The sequence below is a fragment of the Otolemur garnettii genome, unplaced genomic scaffold (assembly GCF_000181295.1).
Source record: "Otolemur garnettii isolate 467f Iridium unplaced genomic scaffold, OtoGar3 scaffold00126, whole genome shotgun sequence".
In the NCBI taxonomy this organism is placed as follows: domain Eukaryota; kingdom Metazoa; phylum Chordata; class Mammalia; order Primates; family Galagidae; genus Otolemur; species Otolemur garnettii.
In genome coordinates, this window is record NW_003852521.1 from 4,126,612 (window position 1) to 4,139,424 (window position 12,813).

A 12,813-nucleotide genomic window follows, 5' to 3' on the forward strand; every position below is an offset into this window, starting at 1 on the left:
CTATGCCTTGAGCCACAGGCACCACCCTAAAATTAATGTTAGAGATGATTCTTTTTAATAACAGCAGCCAAATGGATTTGCTAATTCCACTCATACCCAATGTAGTATGAGTGGAGTTAATAGTAGAAGGCACGGGGATAACACCCCTCACTCAGCACCTTCATCTTTGGAGTCACGTTGTTCCGATCTAGGACGGACCTGTGGCCTCATAATCCTTGTGTATAGTTTTCTTCTTAGGGTTTCCCATCACCACCATCCTCAGAATCCCTTCATTTCTTCCTCTGTTGCATCTTCTCTTTTCTGAGTCCTAAGTCAATCTCTTTAATGGATTGCTTCCTTGCTTTCTTAGTGTGTATCTTTCTAAGAAAAGGTGAATGATAGACACGTTTTTCAAGATGGATGTCTGAAAATGCTCTTGCACCATGCTCTATAGGGCTACCATGCTCTATAGGGGCCACCATGCTCTATAAGGCTACCATGTTCTATAGGGCTACCATGCTCTAGAGGGCTACCATGTTCTATAGGGCCACCATGCTCTATAGGCCTACCATGTTCTATAGGGGCCACCATGCTCTATAGAGCTACATGCTTTATGAGCTACCATGCTCTATAGGGCTACCATGCTCCATAGGGCTACCATGCTCTATAGGGCCACCGTGCTCCATAGGGCTACCATGCTCCATAGGGCCACCATGCTCCATAGGGCTACCATGCTCCATAGGGCCACCATGCTCCAAAGGGCCACCATACTCCATAGGGCTACCATGCTCCATAGGGCCACCATGCTCCATAAGGCTACCATGCTCTAGAGGGCTACCATGTTCTATAGGGCCACCATGCTCTATAGGGCTACCATGCTTTATAGAGCTAGCTTTGCTGTCTACAAGACTTCCTGGTGGGAAATCAATTCTCTCAGAGTCTGGAGGCTTTTACCCCATTGTTTTCTAGCTTCCAGTGTTGGCTTTACAAAAGTATTCTAATTTTTAGCGATTTGGAATTTTATAATCATGTGCCTTGGAGAAAGTCTATTGTTATCTGCTGAGCTGGAAGCTCAATGGACTCTCTTGATTTGGCAGCTCCGATCTTCCCATACTTGAAAATTTCCTGCCGATTTATGTAAGGCTTTCATTCCTGCATTTGATCTGTCTCCATTTCTGGGGAACTCTTATTAATCATATATTGGCTGTTCTGCTCAAGTCCTCTGGTTATTCTTATCCAAGTGACCTTTCTCTGCTGGTCTTTTGCTCTGCTTTCTGGGAGACTGCCTCGATTTCACCTCCAGACACTTCTCCTGAGTTTTGCATTTCTGCTCTCATGTGTATAATTCTTCTAGAGCACATTTTGGTCCTCTGAATGATCCTTTTTTATATAGCATTTTGTTCTTTTTAAATGAATGCATTACTTTTGCAATCTCTTTTAATATCTCTTTAATATGTCTTTTTATTATTAAAGTTTTATTGTTCCTATGTAATCTGTTTCCCTCTAAGTTGCTTTTATTTTTTCGCTTATGTTGGTCTCTTTCATGTTACTGACAGGTGTATTGAAATCCATTTTTGTCTACTCATGCATAGGAATACTGAAAGGGAACTTTGTGTGTCAAGAGAGCTTGATGAATTTGAGGTTGACTGCAGAGTGGCTCGTGTGGACCATTTGTTAGAGAATGCTTGTGTCAAATTTTCAGGCTTGCTAGTCTTTTTAGATACTTTTTCTTCCTCCTGTCTGGAGAGCAAAGGCCTAGTGTCCGCGAGAGAAGACTTGGGGGCCCCACACTCAGCATTCAGTAGCTTCCAGCTACTTCATCCTTGTTGTCAGTCAAGCGCTCAAGCCCACAGCTATGTCGGGAGCTGCTCAGCCTGTTTCAACTTCTCCAGAAAACAAACTTCCAGTCTTTAATAAGGAAAGGACAGGGATCTGGGGAGTCTTGGGGCAGTGAGTAGCTTCTTTCTGACCTTACGTTTCACTCCCTCTCTTCTCACCCAGAGTTCTAGAGATTTCTGTTGCTCCCCATTTGGTGGTCTGGATCCCCTGCTAGCTGAGAATTCACCTCCCACAGATTTCCCAAGTCAGATGTCCCATGTCCTTCTGATTTCTGACTTCTACAATTTTGTTGGCATTGTGTTTTTCCCTGTTTTTGTGTCTCTGTAGATTTATGGAGGCAAAAACACACCAGAAAACAAACAATCAGGATATTTACTCTGGCTGTAGGGGTTTCAAAAATGAGAAAATTGGACACACATGTTTCTCTGCCATCTGGAGTCTATGTTCTTGTCATCCTTCAAGGGCAACTGAGGTTGCCCTTCTACCAAAAGCCTCCTTAGACTGCTCCGGGATGCACGGTCCCTCTAATGGGGATGAGTTGCATTATCAGGCTTCGTGCTTAATTGCACTCAGCCTCGCTTTGTTTTCTCCTGTTTATTCTGGCTTCCTAACCATCAGATCCTTGAAGGCCAGGATGAGATTCTGCTTCTACAGACCTCACACTGGGAAGCTAAGACTTAGCAATAAGGCTGAGATTGATTGACTTGCTTTCCACTTTACAATTCTTAGCAACGTTTCCTGACGGTGCTGCAACATATTTGTGTGCTACCTCAGTAACTCTCTCTGCAAAGACACTCCACCTACATTTCAAGACTCCAGAACATGATTCCCTAGAAAAATCTCAGGCATATACCTTTTTCTGCTATGTCCTTAATCATGCTTCACGGTAGGTATTGGTAATCACAGACTCCCTCTTTTGTTTAAGGAAGCTGTCCTAACCCTCCACCCTAAGTTTCTCCCCCCTCAGTACCTTTCAGGTAACTGGTCTATAGTACAGTAAAGGGCCTTTTATTGAAATGACTGCTTTGGTATGTGCTGAAAATGTCTTACATGGAGAGGGGAAGAACACATAAAGAGACACAATGGTTTCTGTGGCGAAGTTGTTCCTGGGTGTTTTAATGAAATGTCATACATCTCCATAGGCAATACAGCAGGCTGAAGAGGGGCTCAAGGAATTGGACGCAGGGATTATTGAATTAAAACGGCGTGGTGACAAGTTACAGATCGAGCAGCCTTCTGTGCAAGAACTCTCCAAACTCCAGGTATAGTCTCCAACCGACAGCATCCAGATTCAGTGCTACGCCCTAACTGGAAGTTGAGAAGAATTATTTTCTCTATTGTCACAGTTTTCTTCATAAAACTCATGTCATTTAGGCCTTAATCTTTCTTTCAAGTAACTTAGACAATTTTCCAAAACTTTTTATCTTATTTAGTACAATAAAATGATTTCTGTTTTCGTCCTTCCAAGAGTCATATTTTTTCCTGACGTTTACTTTATTATTATTATGAAAGTTCAACACTGTGGTGCTTAATTGTGCCATATTATTTTTTACCCTAGAAAATATGATAATTGTTGGTCCTAACTAGAAAAATTTGGAAAAGGTATATCTACCCTGTGTTACACTACCTTCCCCAAAACTATATTTAAAAAAACAAATACTCAAGGTAATACTTTACAGAAAGTGTTTTTTAAGTATTCAAAAACTATGGTTTATCTTCCATCTTCCATACATTTTTAAATGGAGTAGAGACATTGTTTCAATTCTAGAATAACCACAAAAATAAATTACAAAGTAGTTGAAATCTAAAAAGGCTTCTTGGCATCCTTCAGGAATAGAGAATAACACTTTGGGTTAATTTGCTCTCCTAGATGTGACATTTAGGCAAGAATCTGGTATTAGAATTGAAGAACGATACTAGTATATTCAACCAGCAAAATTTAGCATCTGATGGGCCACACAGTTATGTTACACTAAGAAAAAGCTGTGTACAATCATCTCCAGTCACACTCAGATATTAGACTTTGTCTTTGAGTCTTATTGCAGACCAACTGAGAATTAGCAGCATGAGTCCATTAACTATCTCATTCTTTTACATGTTAATTCTTAATATATAAGCCCGCCGCCCCCACTTAGTCCCTTTGTTGACAGTTTTCCAACAGCACTTAAGCATCAGGTGTAAGAATCAAACGTCACGGCTGTAAGCAGGCATTAAAGTTGAACTTTTCCAGATTGAACCATGTTGGGCTGCTGAGCCTTAATGTGATACGTTAATCAGGTCCATATGCCTCCGATAAATTTTGTGTTTGGTGTGTCATCATCTGCTAAAATGTTTTTCCAGTTTAAATAGTTATTTACCCCACTACATTTGGCAAAAACATTGCCTTCTTAAGTCTTAAAAGTATTCCTCCTCATGTCAAAGACTCCCATTTCTCTAGCTCTTTGTTTGAGGGATACTTCCAAATCTGATTGTTATTAGCTGGAAAAAATGTTAAGAATACTATATTAAATTACCCTAAAATTACATAAACATTGAGAGCACTATAAAAATTGGAAATTTTCTGTGACATTTCTCTGAGCCATATGGACAACCTTTTTAATATTTTAACCCCATATCTCATCATAAACTATTGATAGCCTTAAAAGATAGTTTTCAAAACTACTTTATGCATCATTTCTAGGAAACACTTTTGCATATTCTTTGGAATCTTAAAATACTAAGATTATTTCTTATGGGCAGTTTCATGTCCTCTTACTTTCCTTTTGACTTTATTTATATTTTTATTTTTTAATAAATATCATTGCATTTTGGTATGTGGCATGAGATAAGACTGTAAGTTTACTTTTCCCCAAATAGTTGAATTGTTTTCACATTATACTTAATGAATGTTTATTTCATCCTTTCCCCTTGTGACGCCATACTTTAAATTCTTATTGATACAGTTCTTTTTTTTTCACTTTCTCTGCTGTGTTTTACTATTTTCCAATTAAAAATGAAATAAAATGTAAAAGAAAAAGGATAAGAATACTGAGCAAGATAAGCGAGACATCTTGAACTCCCAGCTATCAAAACATTGTAAAGCCACAATCATGTAAACAATATATTATAGGCACAGAAATAGAAGCCCGAAGCCCAAAGAATGTCTTCTTTGAAAGACATTTTCAATGTAAGTTTTATAAGAAAGATAGGCAGAGATGATCTACAGGCAGAGAATCCCCAGAGGTCACATCATCGAAGGAGCTTTCTTGATGGGGCCATGGCCCTGGCAGGTTAATGTGCTTTCAGAGAGGAGCCAGAAAATGAACTGAGAGTGAAAGCTGCTGTCTCTGTTTCTCAGGACATGTATGATGAGCTGATGATGATCATTGGCTCCCGACGGAGTGGTCTGAACCAGAACCTGACACTCAAGAGTCAGTATGAACGGGCCCTGCAGGATCTGGCTGACCTGCTAGAAACTGGTCAGGAGAAGATGGCAGGAGACCAGAAAACCATCGTGTCTTCCAAAGAGGAAATCCAACAACTACTTGACAAACATAAGGTAAAAAAAAAAAGAGAGAGAGAGTGTGAGAAATAAAATGTAACCGTGAAAGCATGTGTTCAACCCAGGTATATAGTTTTGGTAAGACTTAATATTATCATTCTCTTATGAGTCTCTTTGTGGAAGCTGTTCTTTAAAATGGTCAAGTAATGCATCTGTTCAAACCTGCTGGCATTCCATAGCACAGAGAAATTAGAGGGGATATATTTCCATAATTTTGTAAATTAAAAAACGAAAACCAACCTTACCAGTAACTTTGTTTATCAGTTCCTCACCAGCATTAGCCAGGCCTTCTCCCTGTATAAACTACAAATAAGGGGAAACTTGAGGACTGTCTTCATAGGAGCCACCTTTGCTTTTAACTCTACCTTTTTATAAATGTCCTTTGTCTACCTGGTCCTGGCTGCTTTCTCTGCCTTCCCGGTCCTGGCCAGGGACTCCCTGCTGTGCTCTAGCAACCGAGCAGCCCACTCAGCTCCAGCAGTGGGTTGGTGTTTTTCACACGTGTCGTCCAGCTCTTCTGGCCCTTGTCACACTCCTTTAGTCGCCATAGACATTAGACTTTCCTTCTGGGAACAGTGAGGCCCTTTACTTCATTACCAAGCTTGGTAGGCCTGAGATCACTCTGTCCGTGTTTGCCATAACCAAGCTCAGGCTGGACACTACTCCCACCAAGTAAAGGCAGAAATAGCTCTTAAATTATTAGCAGGGATTATGGAAAAGAGAAACTCTGCCAGTCCAGAAACTCAGCCTCCCAGTCTATGGGAACTTCCTGGAGGGAAACTGAAAACATCTTACTGGGGTATAGAAGCTTAAATATTCTACCATTGTGTAGGTCTCTGGTGGCTTATGAAGGTGGATTAGTTTTTCTTTTTGCAGCAATACTTCTTGTTATTTTTTTCCCAGAGATCTTTTTTTCTAAAACTTTATGATTTATTAAAGTCTTATCATTTGGCTTTGAAAACCTTGCTTTAAAGTTCCCAGCTGGTCTTTCTCCAGTTGTTGACTATGGCAATAAAAGATCATTCTGAGTTATTCCAGAGGGGAAACTAGGATCAATGAGTATAAATAATGAAGAAATAAAGCTCAATAGAAGAAGAATTATGAAATGAGTAGGCTGCCACTGGACAGACAACCCTGCTGGCCATGAGAAGTCCAGCCCAGGCTTTCAGGGGAGATGGCTTGTTAAAGGAATCTCAGCTTTCATTGGTTATTGGACTGGACGAACTTCAAGGTCTCTTCCAACTTTAAGAAGCTATGATTCAATAATTGGGAGTTAAAAATTGTGATTCTAGCTTCTACTGATCAGACCATGTTCTGTAGGAGAGTTGTACAGTTAGTGGGGAGCCCAAATGCAAGCACACTGTCCGGTCGAACCCCAGCCCTGCTGCTGCTGGTGTGTGTGATTTGGGCAAACCTCAGAGATGGGGTGGTTTGGTGTTCTCCTCTGGAAAATGGGAAGTGGCATCTCCTAGAGTCACAGAGTGGTTCTAAGGGTGAAACAAGTCCAGGTAATACGTTTATGGCAGGCCCAGCTAATAGTAAGAGCTCAATTGACATGGGCCGTTATTATCAACTCCCAGTTCTTTGAGTCTGTCATGGAGCTGGGAATAGAAAATGGGATAGCTTCCATCTCTACCCTCCAGGGTCTATTACATAAAAATGTAACATTTCAAAAACATGTGGGGTGGTGCAAGGCCTACCATTCTGTTCTCTTCAGGTATATTACAAGGAAAGTAAGACCTGATCAGTGTGTGTCAAGTCATGCTTGGCGGCAAGTACCGAGCACCACGCACATTCAGGAGGCTCAGAAAGCAGGGCTTGTCACATGTGTCAGGTTAGAACTTCTCAAGGAGAACAGAGCAGAGGCCGAAGGTGGGGGACTGGGGACAGGGCGTCTGCGGCATGGCAGACTGTAGGATGCACCTGCATGTGGAGACACGAGAGACCAGTTAAAAGACTAGACCTCCATCTCCACAGAATGCCTGATGTGACCAGTGTCCAGGCTAACGGGGAGGTGGACAGGACCGGGTGGAGTGATGTCGCTCATGTACTAACTGAGGTCTGGTGGCTTTCACATTAGAAGTGATTTTGATCACAAGGCTGTCGTGGATGAGTTGCTGATTTCTTTCTACCTGAAAACTTACAGGAATACTTCCAGGGCCTGGAATCTCACATGATCTTGACTGAAACACTCTTCCGGAAGATCGTCAGCTTTGCAGTCCCCAAGGAAACCCAGTTCCACACAGAACTGATGGCTCAGGCTTCCACGGTGCTGAAACAGGCTCACCGGAGGGGCGTGGAGCTGGAGTACATTCTGGAGGTGAGTACGTTCTGGCAGCAGTGCCTTGCCAGCTGCAGTGCCTTCCTGGCTGCAGACTCCGCTGCACTAGAGGCCGCTAATGCAAGACGTGTCCATTTGCCATTCACCCTGGCTCGTGTGACCTCAGAACTAGCCACGTTCTTGGGCTTGGCAGTCTGCTTTTCTTGTGGTTCTGTGTTGGCTTGTCCAGCTCGCATCTCCTGTTTACATTCAGAAATTATGTGTCGCGCAGTAGGTCAGACATACAAACACTGACTTCAGACTGCGTGCAAAGTTATTTGGGGTTTTGAGAGCCTGACAACTTAGTAAAGAATATAAAAAATACAGAACTATAGCCCTGAGCCTGTCCTGAATGCAGCTGCTTTTGTGGCAAAGGTCCATCACTGGGGTCCACATGTCAGAGAGAAGCCACCTGGACCCAAGCCTTGTGCTCTGGAAACAGACAACGAAGGTTTCGTTTAGTCTCAGATGGAGAATGCTGGATCAAAGTCGCAAAAGCTGGGTTATTCTTATAAAAAGCCCATTGAAATATTCTCTTCAGTCACCAGTTTTTAGTTAGTATAGCGTAGTATCCTGCCTGTTAGAAAAGGATACTGTGAAATTTCCTTCCCTCGTGCATTTAGTCATTGTCACTCAGTCACACTCATTGCCCCCTGAAGGATTCATTCAGCATTAACCAAGCTGCTGCCATAAGTTTCCCACCCAGTGGGAACACAGAAATGAGTCTGCCCAGGACTCAGCTGCCTCAGTCACCTCAGTGCCTCGTCGGGCAAAGGCAAGTGACGGACAATCAGACCACAGTGTAAGTCTTTGCAGAGAAGGGGACGGCATTTTATTCATTAGATCTTACAGATAAAAAGAAAGAGGGATGCCATCTGTCACCAAGACCCATGCTGTGGAGCAGAGATTATCCCAAGAGCTAAATGTGTCTCACTCCGTCTTTTTGTAAAAGATTTATTGGAGCAGACAAAGTTTTATCAATTTACATGAGTAGTTGTGACAGACACCGCGTGGTCCACAAAGCTGAGAATATTTACCCTCTGGGCCTATTACACATAAAGCCTGCAGGGGGCTCCTCACTAGAGTCAGGTGGGATTGGACTGGGCTTCCGGCTTCACTGCAAGAATATAAACTGGTCCCTGTGACAGGTGCACACAGGGACTCACAGATCAGTGAGAACCGTGTGGAAATGGAGGACATCAATGATAGAACTGTCCCCTCCTTTTTTTAGTAACTATATCAGTTGCCCTAAACTGTTCCTGCTTCTTATTCTTCCCCAGGAAAGTTTTAGGGATCATAATCTCAAACCCTTTCCTCTTTTGAGACACTCCCCCAACATTATCAACCTCACCTGGTTGCAGGTCACATTTACTCTATTTTTTTTTTTTTGAGACAAACTTCCCCTATCAACCTGCGTAAAGTACCATGGCATCATCGTAGCTCACAGCAACCTCAAACTTCTCGGCTTAGGCATCGGCCACCACGCCCAGCTAGTTTTTTGTTTATTATTAGCAGAAACCAGTCCCACTCTTGGTCAGGCTATTCTCAAACTCCTGAGCTCAGGCAATCCACCCGCCTCAGCCTTCCAGAGTCCTGGGATCCCTGGGGCCAACCTTATCATAGCTAGCTAGCCCCCTAACCCCCCAGTGTACTATGTGTTGGAGAGAAACTGACATTTACCATTTGAAATCTCTATAATAGCAGTTACTATATATTAATCTGTCGGGCACCTGGCTGGGTTCTCACATTTGGATCCATCTGTCCTTTGCCAGGACTCTCTCCAAAAGTGAGTCTGGGAGCGAGATCTTGCCTGGGCACATGGTTAGTTGGTGGCAGAGTCAGGAATCCCGTCCTCATCTGTGTGACGTAAACACCTGAAATGTGCGTTTCTCAGTGGAACTACCTGACCCTGCCATTTAAATTGTAGCCACAACACACACACATTGGGCACTGCCTCCCTTCCTGGATCACTTCTGTGTTATTCCCGCAGAGTTCAAGAACTCTCAGATACACCAGAAACGGACTGTTGTTTCTTTTCAATGTGTTGTTCACTGTTGATTGCAGTCTTCTTTTACTAGAATGTGAGCTCATGGAGGCACAGATTTTTGTATGTTTTATGTATTACTAAATCCATAGGCCCTGCCCACTGCCTGGCAGTAGGAATTTAGTGTGTTGAAAAAGGTTTCTGCTGTTCAGCCCTGTCCCACCGCACCTGCCCGGCAGAGGGAGTGTGTGCACGCTGCCAAACTGCTCATTGCCATTGTGAATTATTGGGAAAGATTTTAACTGATTTTTTAAAATTTTTTTTCACTTTTAAATAGAATAAACGTATGAATTGAGGAATAAATAATTTGGTATTTTTCTTTGATAGAATATACAGACTATATGTTCATATTTATAAATGTGTGCATTTTGACTTCTGTGTGCAAATGTAAAGCTTTTAGTTTATTTGCTGTGTGAAAAGATAACATGCCTTTACCTTTGACTTAAATCCTTATTGTGGTAAAGAGAGTGAAATTGTGCATGCCAGATGCCAACGACACTGCACTCACTGTCCCATGTAATCCTCATGTAGAGACGATAGCTATTAATGTCCCCATTATAATATGTGGACAATGAGGTTCAGAGAAACTTACCCACAGCCATACAGCCAGTTAGCTGCAGATGCTTTAAATCTGTGGTCCTCGTCCCCTGGGCTGTGGACTGGTACAGGTAAGTGGTCTGTTAGAAAGCAGGCCATGCAGTGTAGGAGGTGAGCAGTGGGAAACAAAGAAAGCTTCATCTGTATTTACAGCCGCTCCCCATCACTCTCATCACCGCCTGAGCACCACCTCCTATCAGATAAGTAAGCGAAGGCATCAGATTCCCATAGGAGCACGAACCCTTGTATAAATGGCTCCTGTGTGGGGTCTAGGTTGCGAGGTCCTTATGAGAATCTGTTGCCTGATGATCTGAGGGGGAGATGTAATGCACTTGATTAAAAACCATCCTCCTTCCTCTCTACCCCCCCACAACCCAGTCTGCCGAAAATCTGTCTTCCAGGAAACCAGGGAAAAGGTTGAGGACTTCTGATGTGAAGGCCCACCCGCTGATTACTTGCATCAAAGCAAACCCCCAAACATCCCTCACGTACACTAAAGAGAATCTGTCAAGTACATATTACACACACAAGGAGAAAGGCCATCCCCTAATGAGGACTTTTTTAGCTCACAGACTAATGTTGTGTTTCTAGACGTGGTCCCGACTGGACGAGGACCAGCAGGAGCTCAGCAGACAGCTGGAGGTTGTAGAAAGCAGCATCCCAAGTGTGGGTCTGGTGGAGGAGAATGAGGACCGGCTCATTGATCGCATCACACTCTACCAGGTTGGTGCCCAAAAGGCTTCTTGGTCTCACAAGTTGCCACAACTTTTGTAACTTACCAGTAGTTTAATAGAATCTAAACAAACCTGTGATCAGATGGTTTATTAAATACTGTTACTTTTCTTTCAACTTATTAATGTTGTTGAAAGCAGATAGATTATGTTTTTATTATTTATACTAGAACATTAAAAAGTATTGCCTTATTTTTTTTTAAATGAGAGAGTTCTTTTTCAATATTCAGCCACTAGCCAGCAGTTCCTGTAGTTTGTGCTGGCGTAAAACTATTCTTGAAACAGTTACAGTTTGATGGCTTTAAATGCACCTGAAGCCAATACCAAAAAATAAAAAAAGGAGAACATCTGTACTTACATATCAATGAAACATCTTAGAATTATCAGTTACTTGGGTTCCATTAGTTTAATTTTGATTAATAGGCAATGGGAACATTTGGGGCACTAGAAAAAATATAAAATTCTTAAAAACAAAAATTTTGCCATCCAAACTTTCTAACCTGACATTTTCACTCATTTCAGCACTTAAAATCTAGCCTCAGTGAATACCAGCCCAAATTATATCAGGTTTTAGATGATGGCAAACGACTTCTGATGTCTATTAGCTGCTCGGAACTAGAAAGCCAACTAAATCAGCTTGGAGAACACTGGCTAAATAACACCAACAAAGTGTCTAAGGAACTTCACAGATTGGAGACAATACTGAAGCACTGGACCAGGTAACACAGTGACCATTTTGAATATTTTAGATGAGTGCTGCAGTATATCCATAAGGCTAGCGGGTACTATACTTGAAAATGATATGGTGCCTCTAGGAACTTATTGGATAGTTTACAAAATAAGGGCAAACAGAAAGTCCCCACTTAGATTCTTCCGTAATTTATATAGATGTATGATTAAAAGAAGACAGGGAGGCAGGTGCATAAAGCACCTTTCCTTTGCCTAACCACTGTGCCTGAGTGATCACAACAAAGTCTGGGATGAAGTTGTCAAGGGCAGTAGAAGGTTGATTTTCCTGTAATGAAATACTCCCCTTTCTACGCACCTTTCTTGCAAAGAAATGTTTATAACAATCATCTAATATTTTCTAAGTAGCACTAAAGTGAAGAAGTAGGAGAAAGATACTTATTTTAATTTTCAGCTTAGAAATGAGCCAGCTGAAACCCAGAGAGACAGACACGATCAAGGAATAAATACTAAAAGAAGAGAATTTCAGAGTGTCAACTTGGTACATTTTCCTCCTAAATCTGTATCTCTGCTTTTAAAACGATTGGCAATGGTGAATAATGTGGGGGAGAGGGAGGAAGGGATCAGATACTAACTTAATAGAGTCATTAATATACTCACAGGTATCAAAGTGAATCTGCAGATCTAATTCACTGGTTACAGTCTGCAAGAGAAAAGCTAGAATTTTGGACTCAGCAATCTGTGACAGTCCCTCAAGAGCTGGAAACAGTCCGTGATCATCTAAATGCTTTCCTGGTAAGTTTAAGATCTAAGACATTTGATTAGATTTTCTTGTTTTCAGGCCTTTAAGTCAGATATGACCCATACACCAGCAGAAAGGAAATAAGCTGTCAATGGATATACTTAATAAAAAAGCTATAGAAAATTTATGAGGATTAACTATGTGTGTTCAATAATTATGCAAATTAAAGGCCAGGCACATGGCTCATTCCTGTAATTCCAGCATTTCAGGAGGCTGAGGTGGGAGGATTGCTAGAGGCCAGGAGGTTGAATACCAGCCTGATCAACAGCATGA

The 12,813-nt window shown here is 41.9% G+C and overlaps 1 protein-coding gene across 10 annotated transcripts in view; it reads left to right on the plus strand.

Annotated features, from left to right (window-relative positions):
- The window catches only part of SYNE1 (spectrin repeat containing nuclear envelope protein 1), a 448,631-nt gene that overhangs the window by 329,146 nt on the left and 106,672 nt on the right, over window positions 1-12,813 (plus strand). For all 10 annotated transcript variants that reach the window (XR_002775281.1, XM_023517949.1, XM_023517955.1 and 7 more), the window contains 6 exons: window positions 2,961-3,080; window positions 5,156-5,356; window positions 7,506-7,679; window positions 10,912-11,043; window positions 11,574-11,770; window positions 12,401-12,533. Coding sequence is in view for 9 of the 10 variants with exons in the window: in XM_023517949.1 (XP_023373717.1) it covers window positions 2,961-3,080; window positions 5,156-5,356; window positions 7,506-7,679; window positions 10,912-11,043; window positions 11,574-11,770; window positions 12,401-12,533 (957 nt within the window). In the remaining variant the exon portion in view is untranslated. The remainder of the gene's footprint in view (window positions 1-2,960; window positions 3,081-5,155; window positions 5,357-7,505; window positions 7,680-10,911; window positions 11,044-11,573; window positions 11,771-12,400; window positions 12,534-12,813) is intronic.